The sequence below is a fragment of the Diospyros lotus genome, chromosome 12, assembly GCF_014633365.1.
Source record: "Diospyros lotus cultivar Yz01 chromosome 12, ASM1463336v1, whole genome shotgun sequence".
Classification (NCBI taxonomy): Eukaryota; Viridiplantae; Streptophyta; class Magnoliopsida; order Ericales; family Ebenaceae; genus Diospyros; species Diospyros lotus.
Window position 1 is genome coordinate 404,427 of NC_068349.1, and position 24,805 is coordinate 429,231.

At 35.8% G+C, this 24,805-nt stretch overlaps 2 protein-coding genes across 2 annotated transcripts; both read left to right on the forward strand.

Moving 5' to 3' along the window:
* Window positions 1-1,486: 1,486 nt before the first annotated feature.
* On the forward strand, window positions 1,487-17,747 carry LOC127813870 (wound-induced basic protein-like). The gene is made up of 2 exons (XM_052354967.1): window positions 1,487-1,724; window positions 17,497-17,747. Exons 1-2 carry the CDS (start codon window positions 1,654-1,656, stop codon window positions 17,567-17,569), a joined length of 144 nt encoding a protein of 47 aa, XP_052210927.1. The 5' UTR covers window positions 1,487-1,653; the 3' UTR covers window positions 17,570-17,747.
* Window positions 17,748-20,023: 2,276 nt separating this feature from the next.
* Window positions 20,024-21,199, forward strand: LOC127786745 (uncharacterized). Its single transcript, XM_052314384.1, has one exon. It carries the CDS (start codon window positions 20,024-20,026, stop codon window positions 21,197-21,199), a length of 1,176 nt encoding a protein of 391 aa, XP_052170344.1.
* The last annotated feature ends 3,606 nt before the right edge of the window (window positions 21,200-24,805 follow it).

Sequence of the window (24,805 nt, forward strand, 5' to 3'; positions counted from 1 at the left end):
TTTTTTTTCTTACTGAAAAGATTAATTAAATATTGAATAAATAATGTTTGTGTTGGTTAATCTTATCCAAATTGTTACTTTACAAGGGTTAGATATAGCTAATGACCATGTTTAGAATTCACATGGATCGGGAACACCTAAGTGTTCTTCATGAGTTCAACTATGTCGTATTAGGTTACCTTTCATTTACTAAACTCAAATCACAATGCAATCAAACCCGATTTTCCTAAATTTGGAGGTGACCATTGATAAATATATTCCATCAACTTTCAAGAAAATCTTTAACTAGACCAAATTAACCAATTTTATGTATGGACAAATTGAACAAAATCAAATTAGTAATAATTGAATTAATCGTCTAGGCCAAAATAGTTGAATTAACAGAATACAACCGAAAAAAATTGAATTTATTTTTCTATTATTTTTTTTAGAATCATTAATTTTTTACAAAACTTCCAAAAACACCATTCATAATACATATTAGATATTATTTTCAATCCTATATTATTTTTTACCCATAGCTTAAAAAAAATACTTGAATCCCAAACATCTAAATATCTAAATCATTGATCCAAAAAAATGATATATTCTTCTATTATCAATCACAAAATATAACAAAATTAATCTTCATCGTTTCTTTTTATTGAATTCGGTTCCATCTTCTCTCACTCTCTTGTTTATATCCTCTTTTTGTGCCTTATGATAAAGATTTAAAATAACAATTTTTAATAATTGATATACGAAATTTTGATACATTAAGGATCAAATATTATATTTTTTAACTATTAAAGGAGCATAACAAACGAGTCAATTTTTTCAAATGTTGCCAACTAATCATCCACGTAGCATGTCATTTGTAGCATGTCATTTACAAAAACCTGCACGTTTTTATACGCCCTATCATTTCGTCACAATAAGAACTTAAATTAATACTTTCTAATAGTTAAGATATCAAAACATAATGTTTTGTATATTAAAAATTAAATATTATATTTTTTAATTATTGAGAGATACTGTATATATTAAACCCATTCAAGTTTACCCTTTACTATGGTTAAAGTTAAACATGGTAAAGAAAGTGGGTAAATCCCACTAAAGGTCACAAAATTTTAGTGTCTTTTATAATTTGATCACTAAATTTCAATTTTTTGTAAAGTGATCACAAACCTTTAAAATATTTTGCAATATAGTTACTAAAGTGATTTTTTGACAATTTCTTATCAAAAATGCTGATGTCGCAATGGTCACATCATCGTCACATCAGCGCCACATCATCGCCACGTCAGCAATTTCGGTTAAGAACTATTAAAAAATCACTTTAGTAATCACATTTTTAAATATTTTAAAGTTTTATTATCACTTTACAAGGAATTGAAGTTTAGTGATCAAATTGAAAAGAATACCAAAATTTTGTCAACTTTAGTGTCCCCCTCCTGATGGGCCCGATAAGCCCATTCACAAGACATGCCTAACGTGACCCATTGCACAATCATAACAGATATGGAAAATTATACGTTTATAATCTGCAAGCAGCGTTAGGAGAGCGACAAGGCCGTGGAAACTGCGGGCGATGCGAACTAGGGGTTAGGGTTTATTCCATTGAATTGAATAGTATTGCGTGATTGCTTCATTGGTTCGATAAAGGGAGAAACTATGATTTACGACGTCAACTCGCCGCTCTTCAGGTCCTTCCTCTGCCAGAAGGGAGGTTATTCCGACAAGAGGTATTCTACTTTTCTCTTTCCTTTCAGTCAGTTTTGGAATTTTGGCTAGTATCTCTCGTTTCTATTTGCTGCTTATCTTCTTTGTTTGTATGGAAAATAAGAGATAGAGATATTTTCCCTCTGGTCCTTTGTGCTGGATTATGCGTAATCTTACTAATGCTTCTGTTGTGAGAAAAAGGGAAAAGAAAAAACTTTGGTAATAATGGAGGTGGTAAATTGGTAGTAGGTTTTCATCCAATGAGCCTTGTTGCCATTGTTGAAATCGAGGTAGCGGAATACAAGGATATCACATCTCCTCGCAGTCCGAGCGACGAACACTTGTGTCCACTGGATTGGTGCAGTGGAGAGAAAAAATAACAAAAAGATACTCAACGAAATACTCAAGCTGTTTGATGATTTAACTAAATATTCAACTACAATATCTTCGTTAACATCTTCTCCAGATCTCTTATTAGTGTGCATGTTTCTGAGTGATTTGTACTTATCCAAATTATGTAGCTGAATTTGTTGCCTCAGACTAGTCCCATTTCATTTTGTCCTGAAACTTGCTTCCACAATCCAGTAAAGTTGTGAAAACAAGCAGATGGAGCTTTGTTGGCTTGCCTAGAGAGTAGGCTTCAACATATTAATACGTACTTTGTTAGGTTTAGGAGCTCTTATGACAACTCAAACAATGTTTCCAAATGCCAATTCTCTCAACTCCTCACCCAAAATCAATCCAAAAGACAACAGAAAATAAAAGCAATCAAATCAGAACAGATTTATGAAACAGGAAAGAGAAACACAAACCACAAAACACAGGTTTTATCCTGGTTCATGCCACGTGAATGGCACTGCATCCAGCAATCAAAACACCCCCTCGAGCAGTCTTCTTTATTCAGAGAATGATCAGTTTACACAACAAAGATTCCTTCCTTCCATTTCCCGAGTACAACAAGACTTTGCCCCCCAAGATTACAAAGCTATCTCTCTAGCCTTTCTCTCTAGGGAACAATCTCTCTCTCTGCTACCCCTTGCCCTCTATTTATAACAGTGGTCGGATATCCCAATGAAGAATATTAAATATTTACAGTTTAACTCCTCAACTATCACTAATTATAACATGGGTTATAAACTTCTATTTAAAGCTTCATTGGCCCTCAAAATATATTACTGCTACCTTAACTTCTAGTATAACTCGAGACAACATTTTAACATACTTGTTCTAAAATAATTGCTTGGAGGAGTCTTGGGTAATCTAATGTTTTAGGCTAACTTTTACCGCCAAATAAACTCCCTTGACCTTGCAAAGTAGGGAGCCTTGTGCATTTGGGACACCTTTGATTAAGTTTAGGCATATGTTTTTATTGCACTCACACTTCTAATTCTATCAGAGTTGCATGCGTCTACTATATTGCTAGTCCATGTCAAATTCTAGCAAATGATATGAACATCCAAATCTCATTTTTTTCAATCTTAGTGTGTGTGTGTGTGAGAGAGAAGGGGGGGGGGGGGGGGGTTGTCATGTAGAGAGGTTGGCCATTAGTAACTATTGATTAGTTTGAGGTGCTTGGGCAACAAAAAGTTGACCTCTTGCTTGCTATCTAGAAAAGTTGTCATATTTGTTTTCTTGTATATAGAGGAATTTCTACTTTATTGTTTGGAATCTTGAAAGAGAAAGCTAGGTATATCTAGATCGGGAACTTGCTTGTTCAACAATGCTACTGGCAGTATTTTCAGTGTCAGACATTTCCTCGATTCCTCATCAAAAGCTTGAAGATTTTTCTTTTTAGATTTGCCAAGTACAAGTGATCTACGGTTTATATAGACGACAGGGAAAAGTCGTGGTCATACAAGGCAATGATCTTTGATCTCATCTAATAGTTTTAGGTCTTAATTATAGGATGAATTTCTTTTATTGCTCTTGCATGTTCTTAATGACTGTAAAATGGATAACAAACTACCCGTTAGGTGTCAACTAACTTAGCGACAATTGTCTAAACCAAGGGTTTTGTTGGTAGATGTTCCATCGTAGCTTGTTGGTCGTTAGCCGCCAACCATAACCCCCATCATCACCTAGTCGAGTTCCCCCTCCCCTCTTGTAATCGTAAAAGTAGTTCCTTTCATTGACATCTCTGGACTAGCACTATTTCCTCAGCCACTCATTTGCCCCTGCCACGACCACCCTTCATCGTCATCAGTTCGTGTCTCCTCGTTGTTGCACTCCAACAACGAAGCCCCCCCACAGCCACAAGTGTCACCCCTCGCCCCCCTTCAAACAAAAAAAAAAGAAAACACAGCCACATCTAGTACAACCACAGCCACATCCATAATCAGGCTTCTTTGTCCTTCCCAAATTATCCCTCAAAATCCCATAATTAACCCCTTTTACAACCCCTGCTATTTGTCCCCCAATAACGTACTCATAAATCACGTTCAACAAATCTAATGGAAACCACTCCTTTACCATAACCCCCATGAATACCAAAGCATACTCCCCTTATTTGTCCTCACAGTTAGCCCAAGTAGTAGTGGTGTGGTGGAAAAAGAAGACAAGCTCACTCAATTGACTTCAAGAAGAGAAATTTGGCTTGCCTTGGATTCGTGTGGGAAATGCAAGAAGAGAAATTCGAGGCAAACCTCTGGCTGCTGCAACTAGGAGGGTGTGATGTCGTTTTAGCGGTGGATTGGATGAAGGGGGTGAGCCCCATAAGCTTCGATTTCAACCGGATGGAAGTGTCATTTGAAAAAGAAGGGAGAAGAATGACTCTTACTAGTGGGAGGGAGACTACTACTTGCAAGATGATTACAGGTAAAAGGCTGCAAAGGGTCCTCAAGAGCAAGTGGAGTCAACTCACACAGCTATTTTCCATTGTGGAAGTGGAAGAGAGTCCTAAGAAGAGCTTGGGGAGCTACAACTAATTGTCAGCCACCAGCAAAAAGGTATTGACCAAGTATGTACATTGCCCCTTATTGATGAATTATTGGTAGAATTTATGGACCTCTTTGTGGAACCAAATACCCTTCCTCCTAACTGGACTTTGGACCATGCCATTAACCTAAAACCGAATGTTGAGCCAGCCAATATCAGAGCCTATCGCTATGCCCCTATTCAAAAAACTGAAATTGAAAAAATGGTGAAAGAAATGTTGAATCAATCATTCATTAGACCGAGTCAGAGCCCTTTTGCTTCCTAAGTTCTTTTGGTAAAGAAAAATGATGGTTCTTGGCGTTTTTGTGTAGATTATTGCCAACTTAACACCCTAACCATTAAGGATAAATTTCCCATACCCCTTGTTGAAGACCTAATGGATGAGTTACACCAAACCAAATTCTTTTCCAAACTTGATTTGCGCTCGAACTACCACCAAATCAGGATGAAGCCCGAGGATATCCACAAAACTGCCTTCCAAACTCACCATGGCTATTTTGAGTTCTTGGTGAGCTCACCAATGCCCCAACCACCTTCCAATCCCTAATGAACCGGGTATTTGAACCCTACCTAAGGAAATTCATACCTTAGTTCTTTGATGACATCTTTGTCTATAGCCCAACTTTGGACCAACACCTTAACTGCCTAAGAACCACCTTTGAGGTCCATAGAAGCAACCAATTATTCATCAAAAAGTCTAGTGTGCATTCGGCCAAAACTAGGTAGAATACTTGGGGCACTTAATCTCGGGGGAAGGGATCAGTATCGACCCAAGGAAGGTGGAGGCTATCCTGAATTGGCCAAAGCCCACTACAATAAGGGCTCTTAGGGGTTTCCTGGGACTTACTAGGTACTATCGTAGGTTTGTTAAAGGATATGGAGTTATTAGCAAACCCCTTACAAACTTATGGAAGAAGGGGAACTTCTAGTGGGGGTAGGAAGCAAAAGATGTTTTTGAAAAATTGAAGGTGGCGATGAGCAGGGTACCCACATTAGGGCTACTGGACTTCAACAAGCCTTTTGTGCTTGAGACAAATGCATGTGGAGTAGATATTGGGGTCGTTTTGATGCAGGATGGCAAACCATTGGCTTTTTTAAGCCAAGCCCTCAGTCCAAGACACTTAGGCTTGAGTATATATGAGAAGGAATTCTTAGTTGTTCTTATGGCTGTGGAGGCGACATCACTTGGAGGCGAGGAGGTTTGTAATCAAAACTAATCATGAGTCTTTGAGGTTTTTGTTACAGCAAAAGCTTCAAACTCAATTGCAAAAGAAAGAAATGACCAAGTTAATGGGATTAGATTACTCCATACAATATAAGAAGGGCAAGGAAAACTTGGCAGCAGATGCCCTATCGAGATGTCAAGAGGAAGGGAGTGCAGCCACAATGACTGTTGTAATCCCTGAGTGGTGCAAAAAAGTGGTGGACAACTAGGAGGGAGATGAACACATAAAAGGTATGCTGGAGAAATTGGTTTTGGGAAATAAGGTGGCGGAAGCGTACACCATGGTGGATGGGCTATTAGAGATATAAAGGAAGAGGGCCACAATGAGGAACTCAAGAGGAAAATTTTACAATCCCTGCATGAGTCCCCTTTAGAGGGGCAGTCAAGCATTCAAAACACTTATTTGAGGGTGAGACAACTATTCCATTGGCCTCAACTTAGAGTGCCAGTGAAGGATGTTGTATTGGGGTGTGATACATGTAAGAGGTACAAGCAAGAAAATGTGGCATATCCAGGGCTGCTGCAACCCCTGCTAATATTGGAACAGTCATGGACAAGTGTGTCCATGGACTTCATTGAAGGTCTGCCAAAATCTGAAGGGAAGGATTGTGTAATGGTGGTGGTTGACAGGTTTACTAAGTATGCACATTTTGTAGGATTGGCTCACTCCTACATAGTCCAAGAAGTGGTAAGGGCATTCATTGATCGAGTGATAGCTATGTATGGGGTCTCGAAGTCCATTATATTTGACCGAGATAAGGTGTTTACAAGCCATTTTTGGAGGGAGTTGATGAAGAACATGGGCACGGAGCTCAACCTTTCAACAACCTATCATCCCCAATTTGATGGGCAAACAGAAAGGGTAAACCAAAGCCTAGAAACCTACCTCCAATGCATGTGTTTGCTACAACCTAAGAGTTGGCATAGGTGGCTGGCTTTAGCATAGTGGTGGTACAATTCTAGCGACCATGCTTTTATAAAAATGACACCATTTGAAGCAGTATTTGGGTATAAACCTCCTATCCTACTAGCAGCAGAGAAGAGGGGTATTGCAGCAACTCAAGCAAGAGTTGGTATCGGCCCAAAACCAGATGAAACAATATGCCGATAGGAGGAGTGACCGTGAGTTCGAAGTTGGGGAAAGTGTCTATCTAAGACTTAGGCATCCACATCTAAAGTCCATCTCCCAAGGGCCAGTATCCAAACTCAGCCCTAAGTACTTCGGCCTATTTCCCATAACCACCAGAATTGGCAAAGTGGCTTACTGATTGCAGATGTCGGAAGGATCCAAAATTCATTCGATCTTCCATGTTTCCTTATTAAAGTTGACCACGGGTAAGGAGAGCGTTAAGCCAGAGCTACCAGTACTACCTAAGGAGAAAGAAGTGGCAAAAGAGCCAGATGCTATAATGGGAAGAAGAGTGGTCTATCACCAAGGAGCCCCTCTCATCCAAGTGCTAGTCAGGTGGCAAGGAAAGCCTTCGGGAAAGGATACTTGGGAATATCTTCCTCAATTACAACAACAATTTCCAAGGGTAGCCAGCCTCTTGAACATTTTTCAAGGATAAGAAATTGTTGAGGGAGGGGTATTGTCGTAAAACGAAAGGAAGGCTGAAATTTGGGCCAATTTTGTTGCGGAATTTGAGTTGTTTTAGCTGTTTCCTTTACTGCTATTAATTGTAACTTTTATATTTTTTAGTTGGTAGTTTGTTAGACAGGTGTAAAGGGGGCTAGAATAAGACAAAATAGTCTGTTATAGGACAGGTGATCTGTTGTGGCAGCACCTACGAGTCTACTATATAAACTATGGCAGCCTCATGTAAATCTATCGAACAGTTATATCAAAATCAGATTCCTATTCTCTCTACTTTCTCTTTTCCTCCCTTACTCTCTCTTCCAATCTCTTCCTCTTTCTTTCTACAGTTCTCTAGCAATTCCCTCTAATTCACACCGAATTAGGAGAGTTGTAGTTGTTACGGCATAACTGTGACATCTTTTAACCAGTATCATGCACCATTTGAGATGGAGAAAATGAAGAAGGGATTCTTCATTCCGCACTCCGACCGACTTGTGCTTCTGTTGGCGATACTGGCATCAGTTTCTAAGTTGCCTGACGAAGTCGATGATGTATTGGGGGTGATCACTCGGAGGACCCTCCTGTTTGTAAAAGCGAATCACATCTCCCTCTCGCTGACGGTTAAGAGACAGAAATTGAGACCAACCAGTTGAAAACATGTACCTTCCACTGGCCTTAACCAATATCATGTGCCATTCGAGGTTTTTGAAATCGACGAATGGAAGTTCCATTGCCTCTTGATCCACTTTTCCCTCTCTTCTGATCAAGGCTGGGAAATGAATTTATGTGGATTTCTTTGGCATGTAGAAGTTGTGGCTATAGTCCGACGGGTTTATTTTCTTCTCAAAAAGAAACTTCGGGGGGATAAGAACAAGTCCAACTCTGACGTCGACTTCCATTGGGCTACATATATATATACATATAGCTCAAATGAGATGAGACGTCATGCAATTAAGGGCTATTTAGTAATGACCCTGACTTGAAAAAAAAAAAAAGAGGCCATATGGCCAAATTCATAGATGTTTAGCTTTTATGTTCACTCAACCCTGTTGCGTTGGGTAACAGGGAATATGAAAGAAAATTCATGTGTATATACATATATACATAGAAAATGCTTACATATGGTTAAAGATAGATGATGGCGTCAAGTATGATTCTTGAAAGAGAAAGCTTGGTATACTTGGATTGGAAACTTGCTTGTTTAACATTGCTACTGTTTGTACTTTCAATAGTAGACATATCCTCAACTCCTTAGCAAAAGCTTGAAGAATTTTCCTTTCAAATTTGCCAAGTACATGTGATCCATGGCTTATATAGAGGACGGGGAGAAGGGGTGGTTATAAAAGGCAATGCATTAAAATGTTGTCTCGAGTTATACTAGAAGATCATTGAAGATAGTGACTTATGTTGGCTAAGGGGTAGATAGGCAGATAGAAATAATTCTTAAATGTTATTAGTATATGTTTGGGGGTTAAAACTGTAATTATCTAATCCTAGTTAGGTTATATTGGGATGTCTACTTACTATTATAAATAGAGGGCAATGGGTAGCTGAGAGAAGACAGAGTTCTCATTTCTGTTTGAAATGAGTACTGGTCGTTCTGAGAGAAAGGTTAGGGTTTGAGAGATAGCTTTGTAATCTTGGGGAGCGAAGTCCTGTTGTACTTAGGAAATAGAAAGAAGGGATCTCCGCTGTGTACTGATCATTCATTCACATTGAATAAAGAAAGCTGCTCGAGGGGGTGTTTTGATTGCTGGATGTAGGACTGGTGTAAACCAGTTCGAACCAGGATAAAATCGGCATCTTGTGGTTTTATTTTCTAATTTATATCTTGAATTGTGAATTCTTTAAATTTATGTTTATGTTGATTTCTTTTAGGTTTTAATTATAGGAATTTCTTTTATTGTCAAATTTAGCATGTTCTTAATGATGGTTGGTTCAATGCATTTCTTTTTTCTACCTTTGTTATTAATAATATCGTTGTTGGTTCGTAACATTAGAGACGATTCTATTATATATTAAAAAAATGATATCAATTTGAAAACTTTTTTGTTTTTTTCCAACACAATTTTCAATGTTCGAATTGAGGTGTTGACCCATGTGACATACGCTGCAAGCATTCATAATTGTTGCATGAGGGTTGAATGAAGATATTACTCTTTTCTTCTTGAAAAGGTAAGTTAGGATGTCTAGAGAGCAAGGTGTTTGTGATGGTCAATCTTATTTAGCTTGTTTCCTTATGAGGTTAGATATGATAGAGTTGGCAACCATATTTAAGATCTCGGGATTCCCCTAATGCTTTGGCTCACAAAAAATATTAATAAAATAATATGTGTGCATGCATACTTGCAAATATTGAGCTCTAAATGTGTTTATTGGGTAACTTTGACGTGACACGCAAATATCGACAATTTATACATTTTTAAAAATATCACAGATGTTCTTTGAGGTAACTATTGTGTATTACATATCCCTTATTGGTAGATAACGATGATTAATTTTGTAAAAATTATCAAAATCTCCTTTCATTTCGCTCTATAATATCTTCTAAATTTATAGAAAAATAAAAGTTAAAAAAAATTGCAACCTGTCTAAAGTGAATTCAATCAAAACCCATCCATTGGTGCAAGTTTCGGTCAATGAAACTCGCACGAATGGGTTCTGATCAACAAATTCACTGTGTGTGGGTTCCATTAAAGATATATATATATATATATATAAAGAGAGAGAGAGAGAGAGGGAAAGAGAAACTTATTGCCTCTTGCTGTTGAAGATTATTTTTCATGGCTAAATAGCATATTTATTTGAAAATTGTTTGTTTTTTTAACATCATTTACAATATTAATTAGAGTCGAGAGATCACGCCACGTGAAATATGTTATGAGTTTTTATAATCCATATGTAACATTTTTCTTTTCTTACCAAAAAGTTTAATTGAATCTTGAATAAATAACGTTTGTGTTGGTCAATCTTATTGAAATTGTTACTTTACAATGTTAGACATAGCTAATGATCGTGTTTAGAATCCATATGGATTGGGAACACCTAAGTGTTGTTCATGAGTTGAATGATACCGAATTAGAGGCTACCCTTGCCTTTCCTTAAACTCAAATCACAATGCAACCTGACTTGAGTTTTCTATCACAGATATTTCTTTGAGGTTAACTATTGTGTAATACATATTCCCTGTTGGTAGATAACGATGATTAATTTTGTAAAAATCCCCAAAATCTCCTTTCATCTCGCTCTATAATCTCCTCTAAATTTATGGAAAAATAAAAAGTTAAAAAAAAATTGCAACCTGTCTAAAGTGAATTCGATCAAAACCCACCCACTAGTGCAAGTTTCGATCAATGAAACTCGCACTAGTGGGTTCTGACCAACAAACTCACTGTGTGTGGAGATATATATATATATAGAGAGAGAGAGAGAGAGAGAAACTTATTGCCTCTTGCTGTTGAAGATTAATTTTCATGGCTAAATAGCATATTTATTTGAAAATTGTTTGTTTTTTAACATCATTTACAATATTAATTAGAGTTGAGAAATCTCGCCATTTGAAATATGTTATGAGTTTTTATAATCCATATGTGACGTTGAACAATAACATTTTTCTTTTCTTACCAAAAAAATTAATTGAATTTTAAATAAATAATGTTTGTGTTGGTCACTCTTATCCAAATTGTTACTTTACGATGCTAGGCATAGCTAATGATCGTGTTTAGAATCCATATGGATTGGGAACACCCAAGTGTTATTCATGATCTGAATGATACAGAATTATGTTACCCTTTTCTTTCCTTAAAACTCAAATCACAATGCAACCAAACTTGAGTTTCCTAAGTTTGGGGATGAGCACTGATCAATATATTCCGTCAACTTTTAAGAAAATCTTTAAGTAGATTAAATTAACCAATTTTATATACCGACATATTGAACAAAATCGAAATTAGTGATAACTGAATTAATTGTTTTAGCCAAAATGGCTGAATTAAAAAAATCCAACCAAAAAAATGAATTTATTTTCTATTAATTTTTTAATATCATTAAATTTTTACAAAACTTCTAAAAATACCATTCATAACACAAAAGCATTATTAGATATTATTTTTCATCCTATAATAATGTTAGATTCGATTCATGTTATGAAGTTTACCCTTAAATATGGTCAAATACATATTTTTGTCCTTATAATTTTATGTTTTTTTTTTTGTATGGCCACTCAGACATTTCATTATTTTGATTAGACCCCTAGACCATACATTTTCGAGTCAATTAAACATCTCAATTAAAGCGTGCAACACACGCACGTTAAAATGCCCAAATTACCCATCACACTACCACCATCTCTGCCACAACTTCTTCCTTTGGTGGCCAGCGACGAGGCAAGTGTAAGCTGACAGCTATGGTGGAAGGTGCAGAGATTGTTGTTAGTTAGGGAAGGCAGAATTTGAAGGTGTTAGTGGTGGCAGAAGGTGAAGAGGCGAAGGCATCAGTATTGGCGGGAGGCCCTCGACGGCCTCTACACCTTTTGCCACTACCGATGCCTTCACTTCTTTGCCTTCTACCACCACCAATGCCTTCACTTTTTTGCCTTATGTAGCTGTTGACAGCTTTTGCAAATTTCACCACTGCTGAAACCTTTGCCTCTTTGCCTTCTGCCTTCCCGACAATGGCCTCTGCACCTTCTGCCATAAATCAGCCTGTACCTGCCTCATTCCCAGCCACTCAAGGAAGAAGCTATGGCAGAGATGGTGGTTGCGTAAAGGGTAAATTGGATGTTTTAGCGTGCATGTGTTACACAATCTAGTTGAGGTGTACAATTGACTCGAAAATGTATAGTCTAAGAGTATATTTGAAATAATAAAAAGTTCAAATGATCACATGAAAAAAACATAAAAATACAAAGGTAAAAATATGTATTCGGCCCTTAACTATCGTTAAAGTTAAACAGTAATGGGCCCGATAAGCCCATTCGCAATACAGACCTAAAGTGACCCATTGCACAATCGTTACAAATATGGAACATTGTATATTTATAATCTGCAAGCGGCATTGGGAAAAGCAATAAGGCGGTGGAAACTGCGGGTGATGCAGACTAGGATTTAGGGTTTATTCCATTGAATTGTATTGCGTCATTGCTTCATCGGTTCAGGAAAGGGGGAAACTACGATTTGCGATGTCAACTCCTGCTCTTCAGGTCCTTCCTCAGATAGAAGGCAGGTTATTTCGATAAGAGGTATTCTACTTTACTCTTTCCTTTCAGTCAGTTTTGGAATTTTGGTTGGTATCCCTCGTTTCTATTTGCTGCTTATCTTGTTTGTTTGTATGGAAGATAAGAGATCTAGATATTTTTCCTCTGGTCCTTTGTGCTGGATTATGCGTAATCTTACTAATGCTTCTGTTGTGAGAAAAAGGGGAAAAAAAACCTTTGGTAATAATGGAGGTGGTAAATTGGTAGTAAGTTTTGATCCAATTAGCCTTGTCCCCAATGTTGAAATCGTGGTAGCAGAATACAAGGACATCACATGTCGTCATAGTTATAGCGAGGAACACTTATGGCACTGGATTGGTGCAGTGGAGAGAAAAAATAGCAAACAAATTCTCAACGAAATACTTAAGCTGTTTGATGATTGAACTAAATATTCAAATACAATATCTTCGTTAGCATCTTCCTGTGTTTTTGAGTGATTTGTACTCATCCAAATTATGTAGCTGAATTTGTTGCCTCAGACTAGTCCCACTTCATTTGGTCCAGAAACATGTTTCCACAATCTCGTAAAGTTGTGAAAACAAGCAGATGGAGCTTAGCTGGCTTGCCTAGAGAATAGGCTTCAACATATTAATACATACTTGTTCTAAAATAATTGCCTGGAGGAGTCTTAGGTAATCTAATGTTTTAGGCTAACTTTTACCGCCCAATAAACTCCCCTGACCTTGAAAAGTAGGGAGCCTTGTGCATTTAGGACACCCTTGATTATGTTTTTTGTTTCTCTTTATCAAAGTTTAGCTGTATGTTTTTATTGCACTCACACTTCTAATTCTACCAGAGTTGCATGTGTCTTCTGCATTGCTGGTCCAAGCCAAGGTGTTCTAGCAAATTATATGAACATTCAAATCTCATTTTTTTTGTCATGTAGAGAGGTTGGCCATTAGTGACTATTGATTAGTTTGAGGTGCTTGGGCAAGAAAAAGTTGACCTCTTGCTTGCTATCTAGAAAAATTGTCATATTTGTTTTCTTGTATACAGAGGAATTTCTACTTTATTGCTGTTGTTTGGAATCTTAAAAGAGAAAGTTAGGTATATCTGGATCGGGAACTTGCTTGTTCAACATTGCTACTGGCTGTACTTTCAGTGTCAGACATTTCCTAGATTCCTCAGCAAAAGCCTGAAGATTTTTCTTTTCAGATTTGCCAAGTGCAAGTGATCTATGGCTTATATAGAGGACGGGGAGAAGGTGTGGTTATAAAAGGCAATGATCTTTGATCTCATCTTGTAGTTTTAGCTCTTAATTATAGGATGAATTTCTTTTATTGCTCTTGCATGTTCTTAATGATGGTTGGTTCAATGCATTTCTTTTTCCTGCCTTTGCTGTTAATGATATCATTGTTGGTTTGTAACATTGCAAATGATTCTATTATATATTAAAAACTGATATCAATTTGAAAACTTCTTTATTTTATTTTTTTCAACACAATTTTCAATGTTTGAGTTGAGACATCAAACCACGTGACATACGTTACGAGCTTTCATAACTATTACATGAGGGTTGAATGATGATATTACTCTTTTCTTCCAGATAAGATAAGTTAGGATGTTTAGGAAACATCATGTTTGTGATAGTCGTTCTTATTCAGTTTGTTTCCTTATGAGAGTAGATATAATGGAGCTGGCAACCATATTCAAAAACTCAGGATTTTCCCAATGCTTTTGCTCACAAAAAATGTTAATAAAATAATATGTGTGCATGCATGCTTGCAAATATTGAGCTCTAAATGTGTTTATTGGTTAACTTTCATGTGACACTTAAAAGAATATCTGTGATATTCTTAAAAATTTATAAATCGTCGATATTTGAGTGTCACGTTAAAGTTACCCAATAAACACATTTTTAGAGCTCAATATTTGCAAGTATGCATGCACACACATTATTTTATTAATATTTTTTGTGAGCAAAAGCATTGGGAAACAAGCTGAATATTTGCCAGCTCTATCATACCTATCCTCATAAGGAAACAAGCTGAATAAGATCAACTATCACAAACATGTTGTTTCCTAAACATCCCAACTTATCTTATCAGGAAGAAAAGAGTAATATCATCATTCAACTCTCATGCAATAGTTATGAAAGCTTGTAACATATGTCACGTGGTTCAATGTCTCAACTCGAACATCGAAAACTGTGTTGAAAAAAAAAAAATAAAGAAGTTTTCAAATTGATATCAGTTTTTAATATATAATAGAATCATTTGCAATGTTACAAACCAACAATGATATCATTAACAGCAAAGGCAGGAAAAAGAAATGCATTGAACCAACCATCATTAAGAACATGCAAGAGCAATGAAAGAAATTCATCCTATAATGAAGACCTAAAACTACAAGATGAGATCAAAGATCATTGCCTTTTATAACCACACCTTCTCCCCGTCCTCTATATAAGCCATATATCACTTGTACTTGGCAAATTTGAAAAGAAAAATCTTCAAGCTTTCGCTGAGGAATCGAGGAAATGTCTGACACTGAAAGTACAACCAGCAGCAATATTGAACAAGCAAGTTCCCGATCCAGGTATACCTAACTTTCTCTTTTAAGATTCCAAACAACAGCAATAAAGTAGAAATTCCTCTATATACAAGAAAACAAATATGACAATTTTTCTAGATAGCAAGCAAGAGGTTAACTTTTTCTTGCCTGAGCCCCTCAAACTAATCAATAGTCACTAATGGCCAACCTCTCTACATGACAATCCCCCCCCCTCTTCCCCTGCTAACACACACACTAAGATGGGAAATGAGATTTGGATGTTCATATAATTTGCTAGAACACCTTGGCTTGGACCAGCAATGCAGAGGACATATGCAACTCTGGTAGAATTAGAAGTGTGAGTGCAATAAAAACATACAGCTAAACTTGGATAAAGAGAAACATAATCAAGGGTGTCCTAAATGCACAAGGCCTACTTTGCAAGGTTAGGGGAGTTTATTGGGCGGTAAAAGTTAGCCTAAAATATTAGATTACCTAAGACTCCTCCAGGCAATTATTTTAGAACAAGTACATATTAATATGTTGAAGCCTACTCTCTAGGCAAGCCAGCTAAGCTCCATCTGCTTGTTTTCACAACTTTACTGGATTGTGGAAGCAAGCTTCAGGACCAAATGAAATGGGACTAGTCAAATTCAACTACATAATTTGGATAAGTAGAAACAAATTACTCAGAAACATGTGCACTAATAGGAGATGTGGAGAAAATGTTAACGAAGATATTGTATTTGAATATTTAGTTCAAACAGCTTAAGTATTTTTTTGCTATTTTTTCTTTCCAGTGGACATAAGTGTTCCTCGCTTGAACTACGATGAGATGTGATATCCTTGTATTCCAGTACCATGATTTCAACATTGGGAACAAGGCTAAATAGATCAAAATCTACTTACCAATTTACCACCTCCATTATTACCAAAGGGTTTTCTTTTCCCTTTTTCTCACAACAGTAAGATTACGTATAATCCAGCACAAAGGACCAGAGGGAAAATATCTAGATCTCTTATTTTCCATACAAACAAGATAAGCAGCAAATAGAAATGAGAGATACTATCCAAAACTGACTGAAAGGAAAGAGAAAAGTAGAATACCTTGTTGGAATAACCTCCCTTCTGGCTGAGGAAGGACCTGAAGAGCGGCAAGTGATTGGTACTTATCCAAATTATGTAGCTGAATGTGTTGCCTCTGACTAGTCCCATTTCATTTGGTCCCGAAACTTGCTTCCACAATCCAGTAAAGTTGTGAAAACAAGCAGATGGAGCTTAGCTGGCTTGCCTGGAGAGTAGGCTTCAACTTATTACTACGTACTTGTTCTAAAATAATTGCCTGGAGGAGTCTTAGGTAATCTAATGTTTTAGGCTAACTTTTACTGCCCAACAAACTCCCCTGACCTTGCAAAGTAGGGAGCCTTGTGCATTTGGTACACCCTTGATTATGTTTTTTGTTTCTTTTTATCCAAGTTTAGGCTTATGTTTTTATTGCACTCACACTTCTAATTCTATCATAGTTGCATGTGTGTAGTGCATTGCTAGTCCAGGCCAAGGTGTTCTGGCAAATTATATGAACATCCAAATTTAATTTTTTCCCATAGTGTGTGTGTGTGTGTTAAGAGAGAAGAGGAGAAAAAAGAGAGAGAGAGAGGGGGGGTTGTCATGTAGTTGGTAGAAGTTGGTCATTAGTAACTGTTGATTAGTTTGAGGTGCTTGGACAACAAAAAGTTTAACCTCTTGCTTGCTATCTAGAAAAGTTGTCATTATTTGTTTTCTTGTATATAAAGGAATTTCTACTTCACTGCTGTTGTTTGGAATCCTGAACCATCTATCTTCTACTTTATTTGTTTGGCTCTTAACTAATAGTTCAAGAGTGTGGCTTTACTTGCATTTGTGGGTATTTTTTTGGTCTCTGTCTTTGGGTTCTTGTTTGATGTTGCGGTGACCAGCGTTCATATCCTTAAATCTGTGAGATTATTAGTTAATGTATTTACTTTTTGCATATCCTTAATTAGGGCCACACTAACTCCCTATTTCTTTTTGACCGCTGGTAGGTTGTTTCTTTATGTTCCTATAGGATTTAGGCAATGGCAAAAATACAGTGTCTGGATTTTGACTTAAAACAGCAAATATTGATAGGGAACTGCACATATGCATCATGTAGTTATGTAAGCAAGCATCCATACCATATTACTTTCTCTTGTGGGTTGGTCATACTCTCCTCCTTCATGCTAATGGTTACTGCATATTGTGTTGATATTTATTTTTGGAGGCTCCTAACATCTGTTTGTTTGGTTGGAAATACAGGAAAACTGAGGAGCACAAGCCCAAGGACCAAAAGCCAAAAGCTAATGAAAATAAGCCTGTAATGACCGAGTGATAGGTACACAATGAAGCCTTGGCACTGGTTAGGATACTTATGATGGCTGTATTGAACTATTTCAAGGACCTATTTTGAAGTGAATTTCTTAACAGATGAGACCCACAACACAATGTTTTGCTTCCTGTGCACTGTTCAGAAATAGCTATTATGAGTTTGATTAAATCTTTCTTTGACACACCTCTCTTTTATGAAGTTTTTTTATGTTTGCTAAAGCTATCATTTATGAAGAAGTTGCACTTGCCCACAGGATGGTGGTTGAAGGTCTGACTTCTCAAACTTTATTAGAACTTTCTTTAATTGAGAGGGAAACGAAGATGATGAATGATGATCGTTTTGGGTGGTTGATAGAATCTCACCTTTTATCTAGGAGAAAAAAATAAACAAATCAATTGCAGAAGGGATGTTGGGTGCTCAAGAGCCCTTGAGGGGTCCCATCTACATGGTTATGATTATTCTTGCCTTTTGGCTGAGCTCCATTTTGACCCTTACACCCAAAAAAAATTACGTACAACAATCATGCCTGCCTATAGGGCAGGCATTTGCTCTAAAGTGGATAAACATTACATTCCGTTTTGGAGGGAGGCAACAATGGTTACCGACATCATTTTTGTTGTTCAAATCTACATTTTTTCTTTCTATTTCACATGTTTTACATGTAGTTATTTTGATTATATTTTAAAATTTATTTAAATATTATATCTTAACTTTTTTTTCGTATCGCAGTTCAATTTTTTTTTTTTGTTGTTTTAATTATATTTTTAAGTTTATATTTTTAAATTAATTTAATTTATATATTTTTATATATAAAAAATAAAATAAAATAATAAAATATACGTTATACTCTGATTATATTAAAATATAAGAATTAAATTAATTTAAAAATATAAATTTATAAATATAATTAAAATAATAAAAAATTTAAATTATTGTATATTAAAATATAAGAATTAAATTGATTGAAAAATATAATTTTAGTAGTATAATTGAAATAAAAAATTAAATAATTATATAAAAATACAGGAATAATTGTATAACTGTGGCCATTTTTCTCTATTACGTAAGTGCTTTGAAATTGACAACTTGTTTTTATTTTTTATTTTTTTGATAGTGAATTGACAAGTTTTGATGCATAAAAAGGTTGGAAAACAAGTCTAGAGAAAAGTAGATAGATTGAGAAAAAAAAATAAAAATAAGAATCCTTGGAGGTATATTCACTATTATCCAAAAATCTGGAAATGGAAACGGGCACATGGGTCCCTTCAATTTAGGGACCGAGGGCATAATGTGCCCTTGAGTGGGGCATTGAGGGTATTCCCATGCGAATGCCAAAGCCCATCTGTCCTCCCAAAGTCCAAGACCCTCCATTACTTACTTTCCCTCTCCTCTACTACCCCTTCGGTCATATACCCAAATTGCCCCCAAGATCTAATCTACTGATATTATATAAGCATGGGATCATCGATGTTTATTTTCATGTCTATGAAACCTCAAAACGTGCACACCCCACAATAATTCATTGCCATCAAAGGCAGTTATGCCTTAATAGAGCTTTTATATCATTGAAATTGTACATAGTCCTCTCTTCACCTACTCCATGTGCTATAAATTATACTTGCATCTCAATCCTTCTTCCTATGAATGCAAAACAAATTCAGCCCAAATTTTTGCCATCCATTTGGACGGGTAATTTTCATCTTAACATAAGATTAGGTGAATATAGCAAATGAAATTTACATGTTACATGTGAATCTATATGTTACATGTCACTTGCCATTTATATGGGTTCTTTTTTTTTTGCGACAACAACATTCTGTAACAGTAGTTATGAAATTGTTATCAATTTATTATAAATTAAAGTTCAGTAACATTTCTATATCTCAATACAAAATTTGGTAATTATTTATAATATTTAGCCATTTACAAGGCCTCGAATTCAAGTAGCACAACCCTCTGTTACTTGAATGGTGACCCATTACACAGTACACTGAGTTTTTTATCTCTGAATGACCAGTAAGAGTTTTTCTAAGACAATGAGTGGGTTAATCCTTGCAAAACCTACCTTTTTAATCACCCCAGAGGGTTGGAAGCATGTAATGGTTACGCAATCACCTGCTGTGTTTGTCCAATTACTGGGCCAGTGGTACTGTAAAGGGCCATGTGAGGGCTTTTGAGGTAATTTTCCACATTAAAGGCGAATTATTTGGTGGTTACCCAAACAGAGAAAAGTTTCTAAAGCAGATGCCTTTGTTAGTTAGTCTCCCTCTGTCCCCTCTCCTCATCTCTCTCTCTCTCTCTCTCTCTCATTCCCTATATTCACGGCGCTAACACTTCCACAATCCACACAATTCTTCTTCAATGGACTGACTTTCTTTCTCCTCCATTCTTCCCCATTCCACCACCACCACCATTGATCTGTCTCTGTCTCTGTCTCTGTACATAGAAGGGAAAAACATGACCGAACTGTGTTTGTCAAGCCCCCCGAAGACCGCCCGTGTCTCTAGTCTCCACCTCTCTGACTTGCTGCTCCTACTCCTCTCTTCCATCCTCTCCCACCCCATCTACTTCTTCTACTTCATCTTCTTCTCCCCTTACCTCCTCAAACTCCTCTCCTTCCTTTCCCCCCTCTTCGTCACCACTTCCCTTCTCTTGCTCGGCTTCCTCTCCCTCTCTCCCGGCCTTCTCCATGATCACTATCCTCTCGAACCCGAAGAACCCAACAAGTTTCATCTCTTCGAGGAGCTCGAGGCCTTCCAGATCGCGTTCGAGCTGACATGCGACGAAGCGCCTGTTCTTAACAGTGCTTCAACCGATGAGACATCATCAGGTAACCTCGCATTGGGTGCGGATTTCGAAGAGAAGACAGTGGAAATTGCTTGGGAAGAGAAGACACTGGAAGGGTTGCTGAAAGAACTGGATGAGTTTGACAAGATGGATTACAGTGTGGAAGAGAAGAAATTAGTTGACGCACCCGACGGCGTCGAGTTCGATAAAGATAAAGCAGCGGATGAAGAAATTGCAGCGCCGACAAAGGGATCCAAGGCTAAAGTTGATAAAGTAACTGGCCATGGCACAGTTAAAGTTGGCAGGGACAAGGACAGAGAGAGGGAGAAGCCTTCAAAACCTGCGCCAATTTCACAAACCTTTGACCAACATGCAGATGCAGTTGACGATGGCACTGGTTCAGAGCTGTTTGAGAGCCCAAGATGGGGACTAATGGATTCGAATCTCGGAAGCTATGGGTCAATGAGGAGAGATAAAGAGTGGAAGAAGACGTTGGCCTGCAAGCTTTTCGAGGAGAGACAGAATGTGGATGGCGGCGAAGGCATGGATCTGCTCTGGGAAACCTACGAAGTGGATTCATCGAGTAACAAGGCCAACGGCGGCAAGTGCAACAATGCCCAGAAGAAGAAGAAGAGCAAGAAGAAGAGCCAAGCAGAGTTGTACAACGACGATGACGATGAGGCAGAGGACATGGACGGCCAGCTATGCTGCCTGCAAGCTCTCAAGTTCTCGACGGGGAAGATGAATCTGGGCCGGCCTAATCTGCTGAAGATCTCCAAGGCCTTCAAAGGGATTGGATGGTTGCACAATGTCACCAGGCATACCAAGAAAGCTCTTCACAACTAATTAATAAGACACGTTTGGTTTTTAGAGTACTGCTGCTACTTTTGTCACCTTTGTTTCGAATCAATCAATATTTACAAGTATATATATATATATATAATTTCATTTTGAGTATAGATATCATAATTAAGGATCTTCTTTCGTTAGAGAATATCTAATTTGAACCATAAATATTATAAGGATGTGATCTCGTCGTCTCAGTAGTCAGTCCTACTAACATGTACAGTGATGCATTCCACTCCCCGTAGAATCTACTCCCTCCAAGTGGGTTTCGTGTTTTGAACTCCATCCCCTCAACTAAAGAACCCAAGAAGACCTCCACAGAACCGAGCTCCCACTTTAATGGTCCCAATGTGACTTTATTAGTCTTAATCTGCTTATAGTCTGCTCCAACTCCAACCATACACATTAGATCGCGGGCCTATTCTATGGGCCAGGCCTTATCAAGTATTCAGTCGTGGGCTTTGCCTATAATGGGCCTGAATCTATTAATTAGGCTTCCTTCGTCAACAAAGATGGTGGATGGTGGTTGGTAGTGTAAGGAGAAGGTGCCATCCTCTCAAGTTAGTAAAGACAGCAGCATAGTGCAGTGTGGCAGTAGCCAAATTTGATCGAGCACTCTCTTGTTTCTACTTAAATGTCTAAACTACTCCACGCCTTGTGTGTAGTGATAATGGAACTAGGGTCACAAGTGGCTCGAGTCATTTGTAATCGGTTCAGTGTTTGATTTGATAAAATCTTATTCGAGTTTGTTTGTTAAGATAAACAAATTGAGATTGAGGTTAAATTTAAATCTCAATTTATAAATGAGTCGAGATTCAGTTTATTAAAGATCGGCTCGTTAAAACTTATTGATATATTCAATTAGAGACTCGTGAATACTAATAAACTTTATTAGAAGTTTGTAAATATGCTTGATTAAAAGTTTGTAAATAGATCGTGAATAATCTCGTTCGTTTATAAATATATTAATATATTTATTTATAATTTTATAAATATATGATTTAATATTAAATTATCAAATTTTAAATTATTATATATTAATTTAATTATTTAACATAATATAGTATATATAGATTTTTAAATAGGGCTGAGTGAACTATAGTGCAAAATCATATCTCCTTGGTTAATAAGACCCAAAAGGTTTAGCAATCTCAGCATATTCATAATAGACATATAAAAAATTTCGTATGTCAAATAATATTAAAAGTGTTATTTTGAAAATATGAAATATCTAATATTTTTTCACCTAGAGAGCTAATTAAATTGTTGTGAGCCAATGAATGGGCGTGCTTTGGAAGAAGCAATTTATTATTGAGAATAATAAGAACATCTCTAAATATTTAATATATAATAAAATAAAATAATAAATTCTGGTAAGACCAAACTCGTCAGCAAAGACAAAAACTCAAACTCGAGTTTGACTAGTCAACCTTTTAATTAACCAAATTCAAACTCAAATCTAAAAACTAACTTTCGAATTAAGTTTAAAATTTACAAAAATAAAACTCCACTCTAATTGATTATAACCCTAAATAGAAGCAAGGATGCACACATGCAGTCTTAACATTTAAAGTTTAGGGTTTAATCTTAAAGATTAGCTATCTATTTAGAAGCTGTAGACTTGACTTAGACTAACAATTAAACTTGTAAATAAATAAAGAAAGGGAATGATTGATTATTGAGTAAATGTATTACCATTATTATTATGTGTTCAAGTGGAGCAATGATGGGGTTGGGTTTGGCGGGGCTGCATTGCGCTATCATTAATATTATTAATAATACTAAAATTTGATGTTTATTTATATAATAATAATAATAATAATAATAATAATAAAGCTTCGTTAAGATGGATGAGAGGCCGCCCATCCAATCATCGCACCGTCGGTGCTGTCTGTTGTTCCCTCAACCAAACGCATCGCCCCCTCTCTTCATTTATTAATTCCCGAATCTACCCTCAACCCCCCGTCCTTCATAACTTCTTCGACCTCCAATTTTACACAATTGCCCCTTACCTTCCCCAACAATCCACCTCCCTCCTCTTCCAACCTTTTCGAGATTCATTTAAAATATTTTATTCTTAAATTTATATTTATATTTTTATATTTTTTTATGTAATTATTTAAATTTTTCGTTATTATATTTTTAGTAATTTATTTTTGTAAAATCTGTATTTTGATTTTTTTATATGACAATTGAAACTTTTAATTGTTTCGATTATATCTATGTATTTTTTGGATTAACTGTATACCTCAAAAATACACAATTGAAGCAACGAAAATAAAATTGAACCATGTATTGACGAGGTGTGTGATTAATTTAAAAATATATAATCTAAAAGTGTAATCGAAATAATAAAAAGTTCAAGTCATCATACGAAAAAATATCAAAATATATAGACTAAATTATTCAAAACTATATTAATTAAAATAAAAAATTAAATAATTATACAAAAAAATATAAAAGTAATCGGGTTAAATTATGAGTTTTGCCAACTTTTATAGTTCAAATTACAAAAAAAACAAATACAGTATGAATTAAAAATAATTATATTTTTATTATTTTAATCTTAAATTTAAGTTGGTCTTTTTGACCATTCTTTCTAGTTATGATGATCAAAAAAGCAATGAAGCTCGACTTTTTGACCATTTGATGAATCCGGCGGCTACGTGTCCACCGCATGATCGATCTGACTCCCAGATCTTTAAATCATTTTTAGGAAACTGAAAAAGCACTGGAATTCCGCCTGTCTTCGCTTAATAAGGCTGTCCTCAGTTAATTAAATATATCTTAAATCAGATTATTATATAAAACGAATTTGTTATTTTGGCATTTCAGAGGGGTATTTGGAGTAATACTTTTACCTTAATGTGTTATATTATGTATCCAATCAAGCCCAAACCTATATTTTTTTTATTTTTTTTTATTTTGATTATATTTTTAAATTAATTTAATAATTATATTTTAATATTTGTTAGTATAATAATTCAAAATTTTCATTATTTCGATAAATCCCTGAACTTACATTTTCAAGTCAATACCCATGTAACGTGTATTTTGTCATTTAATTTTATTTTATTTTTACATATGAAATAATATAGTTAAATTGACTAAAAAATACAGATCTAATTGTGTAAATTGAGATAACAAAAAATTCAAGTTATCTCATAAAAAAAAAGGTCAAAATACAAGAATTAAGTTGACTCAAAAATCAAGTTCGAGGATGTAATCGAAATACCGAAAAGTTTGAGTGACCACAAGAAAAAAAAACGTGAAAATAAAAGGACAAAAATATGGATATAACCATCCAATCAATATAATATACTATACACTAAGATAGTATTTATTAACCAATATGTGGGGCTGAAAAATGTGAGATATGAAAAATATTAAATATAAAAGTATTTTTTTATTATGTTTGTTAAATTCATTTAATAACACTTGAAAAAGAAGTCATGTGACTTCTTGTCCTAAATTGTCTAAATAAATTTATCTCTTTCCCATCCAAATAATTTTATCTTGAACTTTACATTTAAGAAAAATTGACATATAAGTTTCTCAATATATTTCAAAAAAATTAATAAATAGTATGATAAAAAACTTAAAATA

What these genes read in the sequence shown, in the direction of transcription:
- LOC127813870 (XM_052354967.1), top strand. Translation starts at nt 1,654, where the DNA reads ATGATTTACGACGTCAACTCGCCGCTCTTCAGGTCCTTCCTCTGCCAG. An exon ending in GGAGGTTATTCCGACAAGAG is followed by an intron (nt 1,725 to 17,496) that starts GTATTCTACTTT and finishes TTGGAAATACAG; the next exon opens with GAAAACTGAGGAGCACAAGC.
- LOC127786745 (XM_052314384.1), top strand. Translation starts at nt 20,024, where the DNA reads ATGACCGAACTGTGTTTGTCAAGCCCCCCGAAGACCGCCCGTGTCTCT.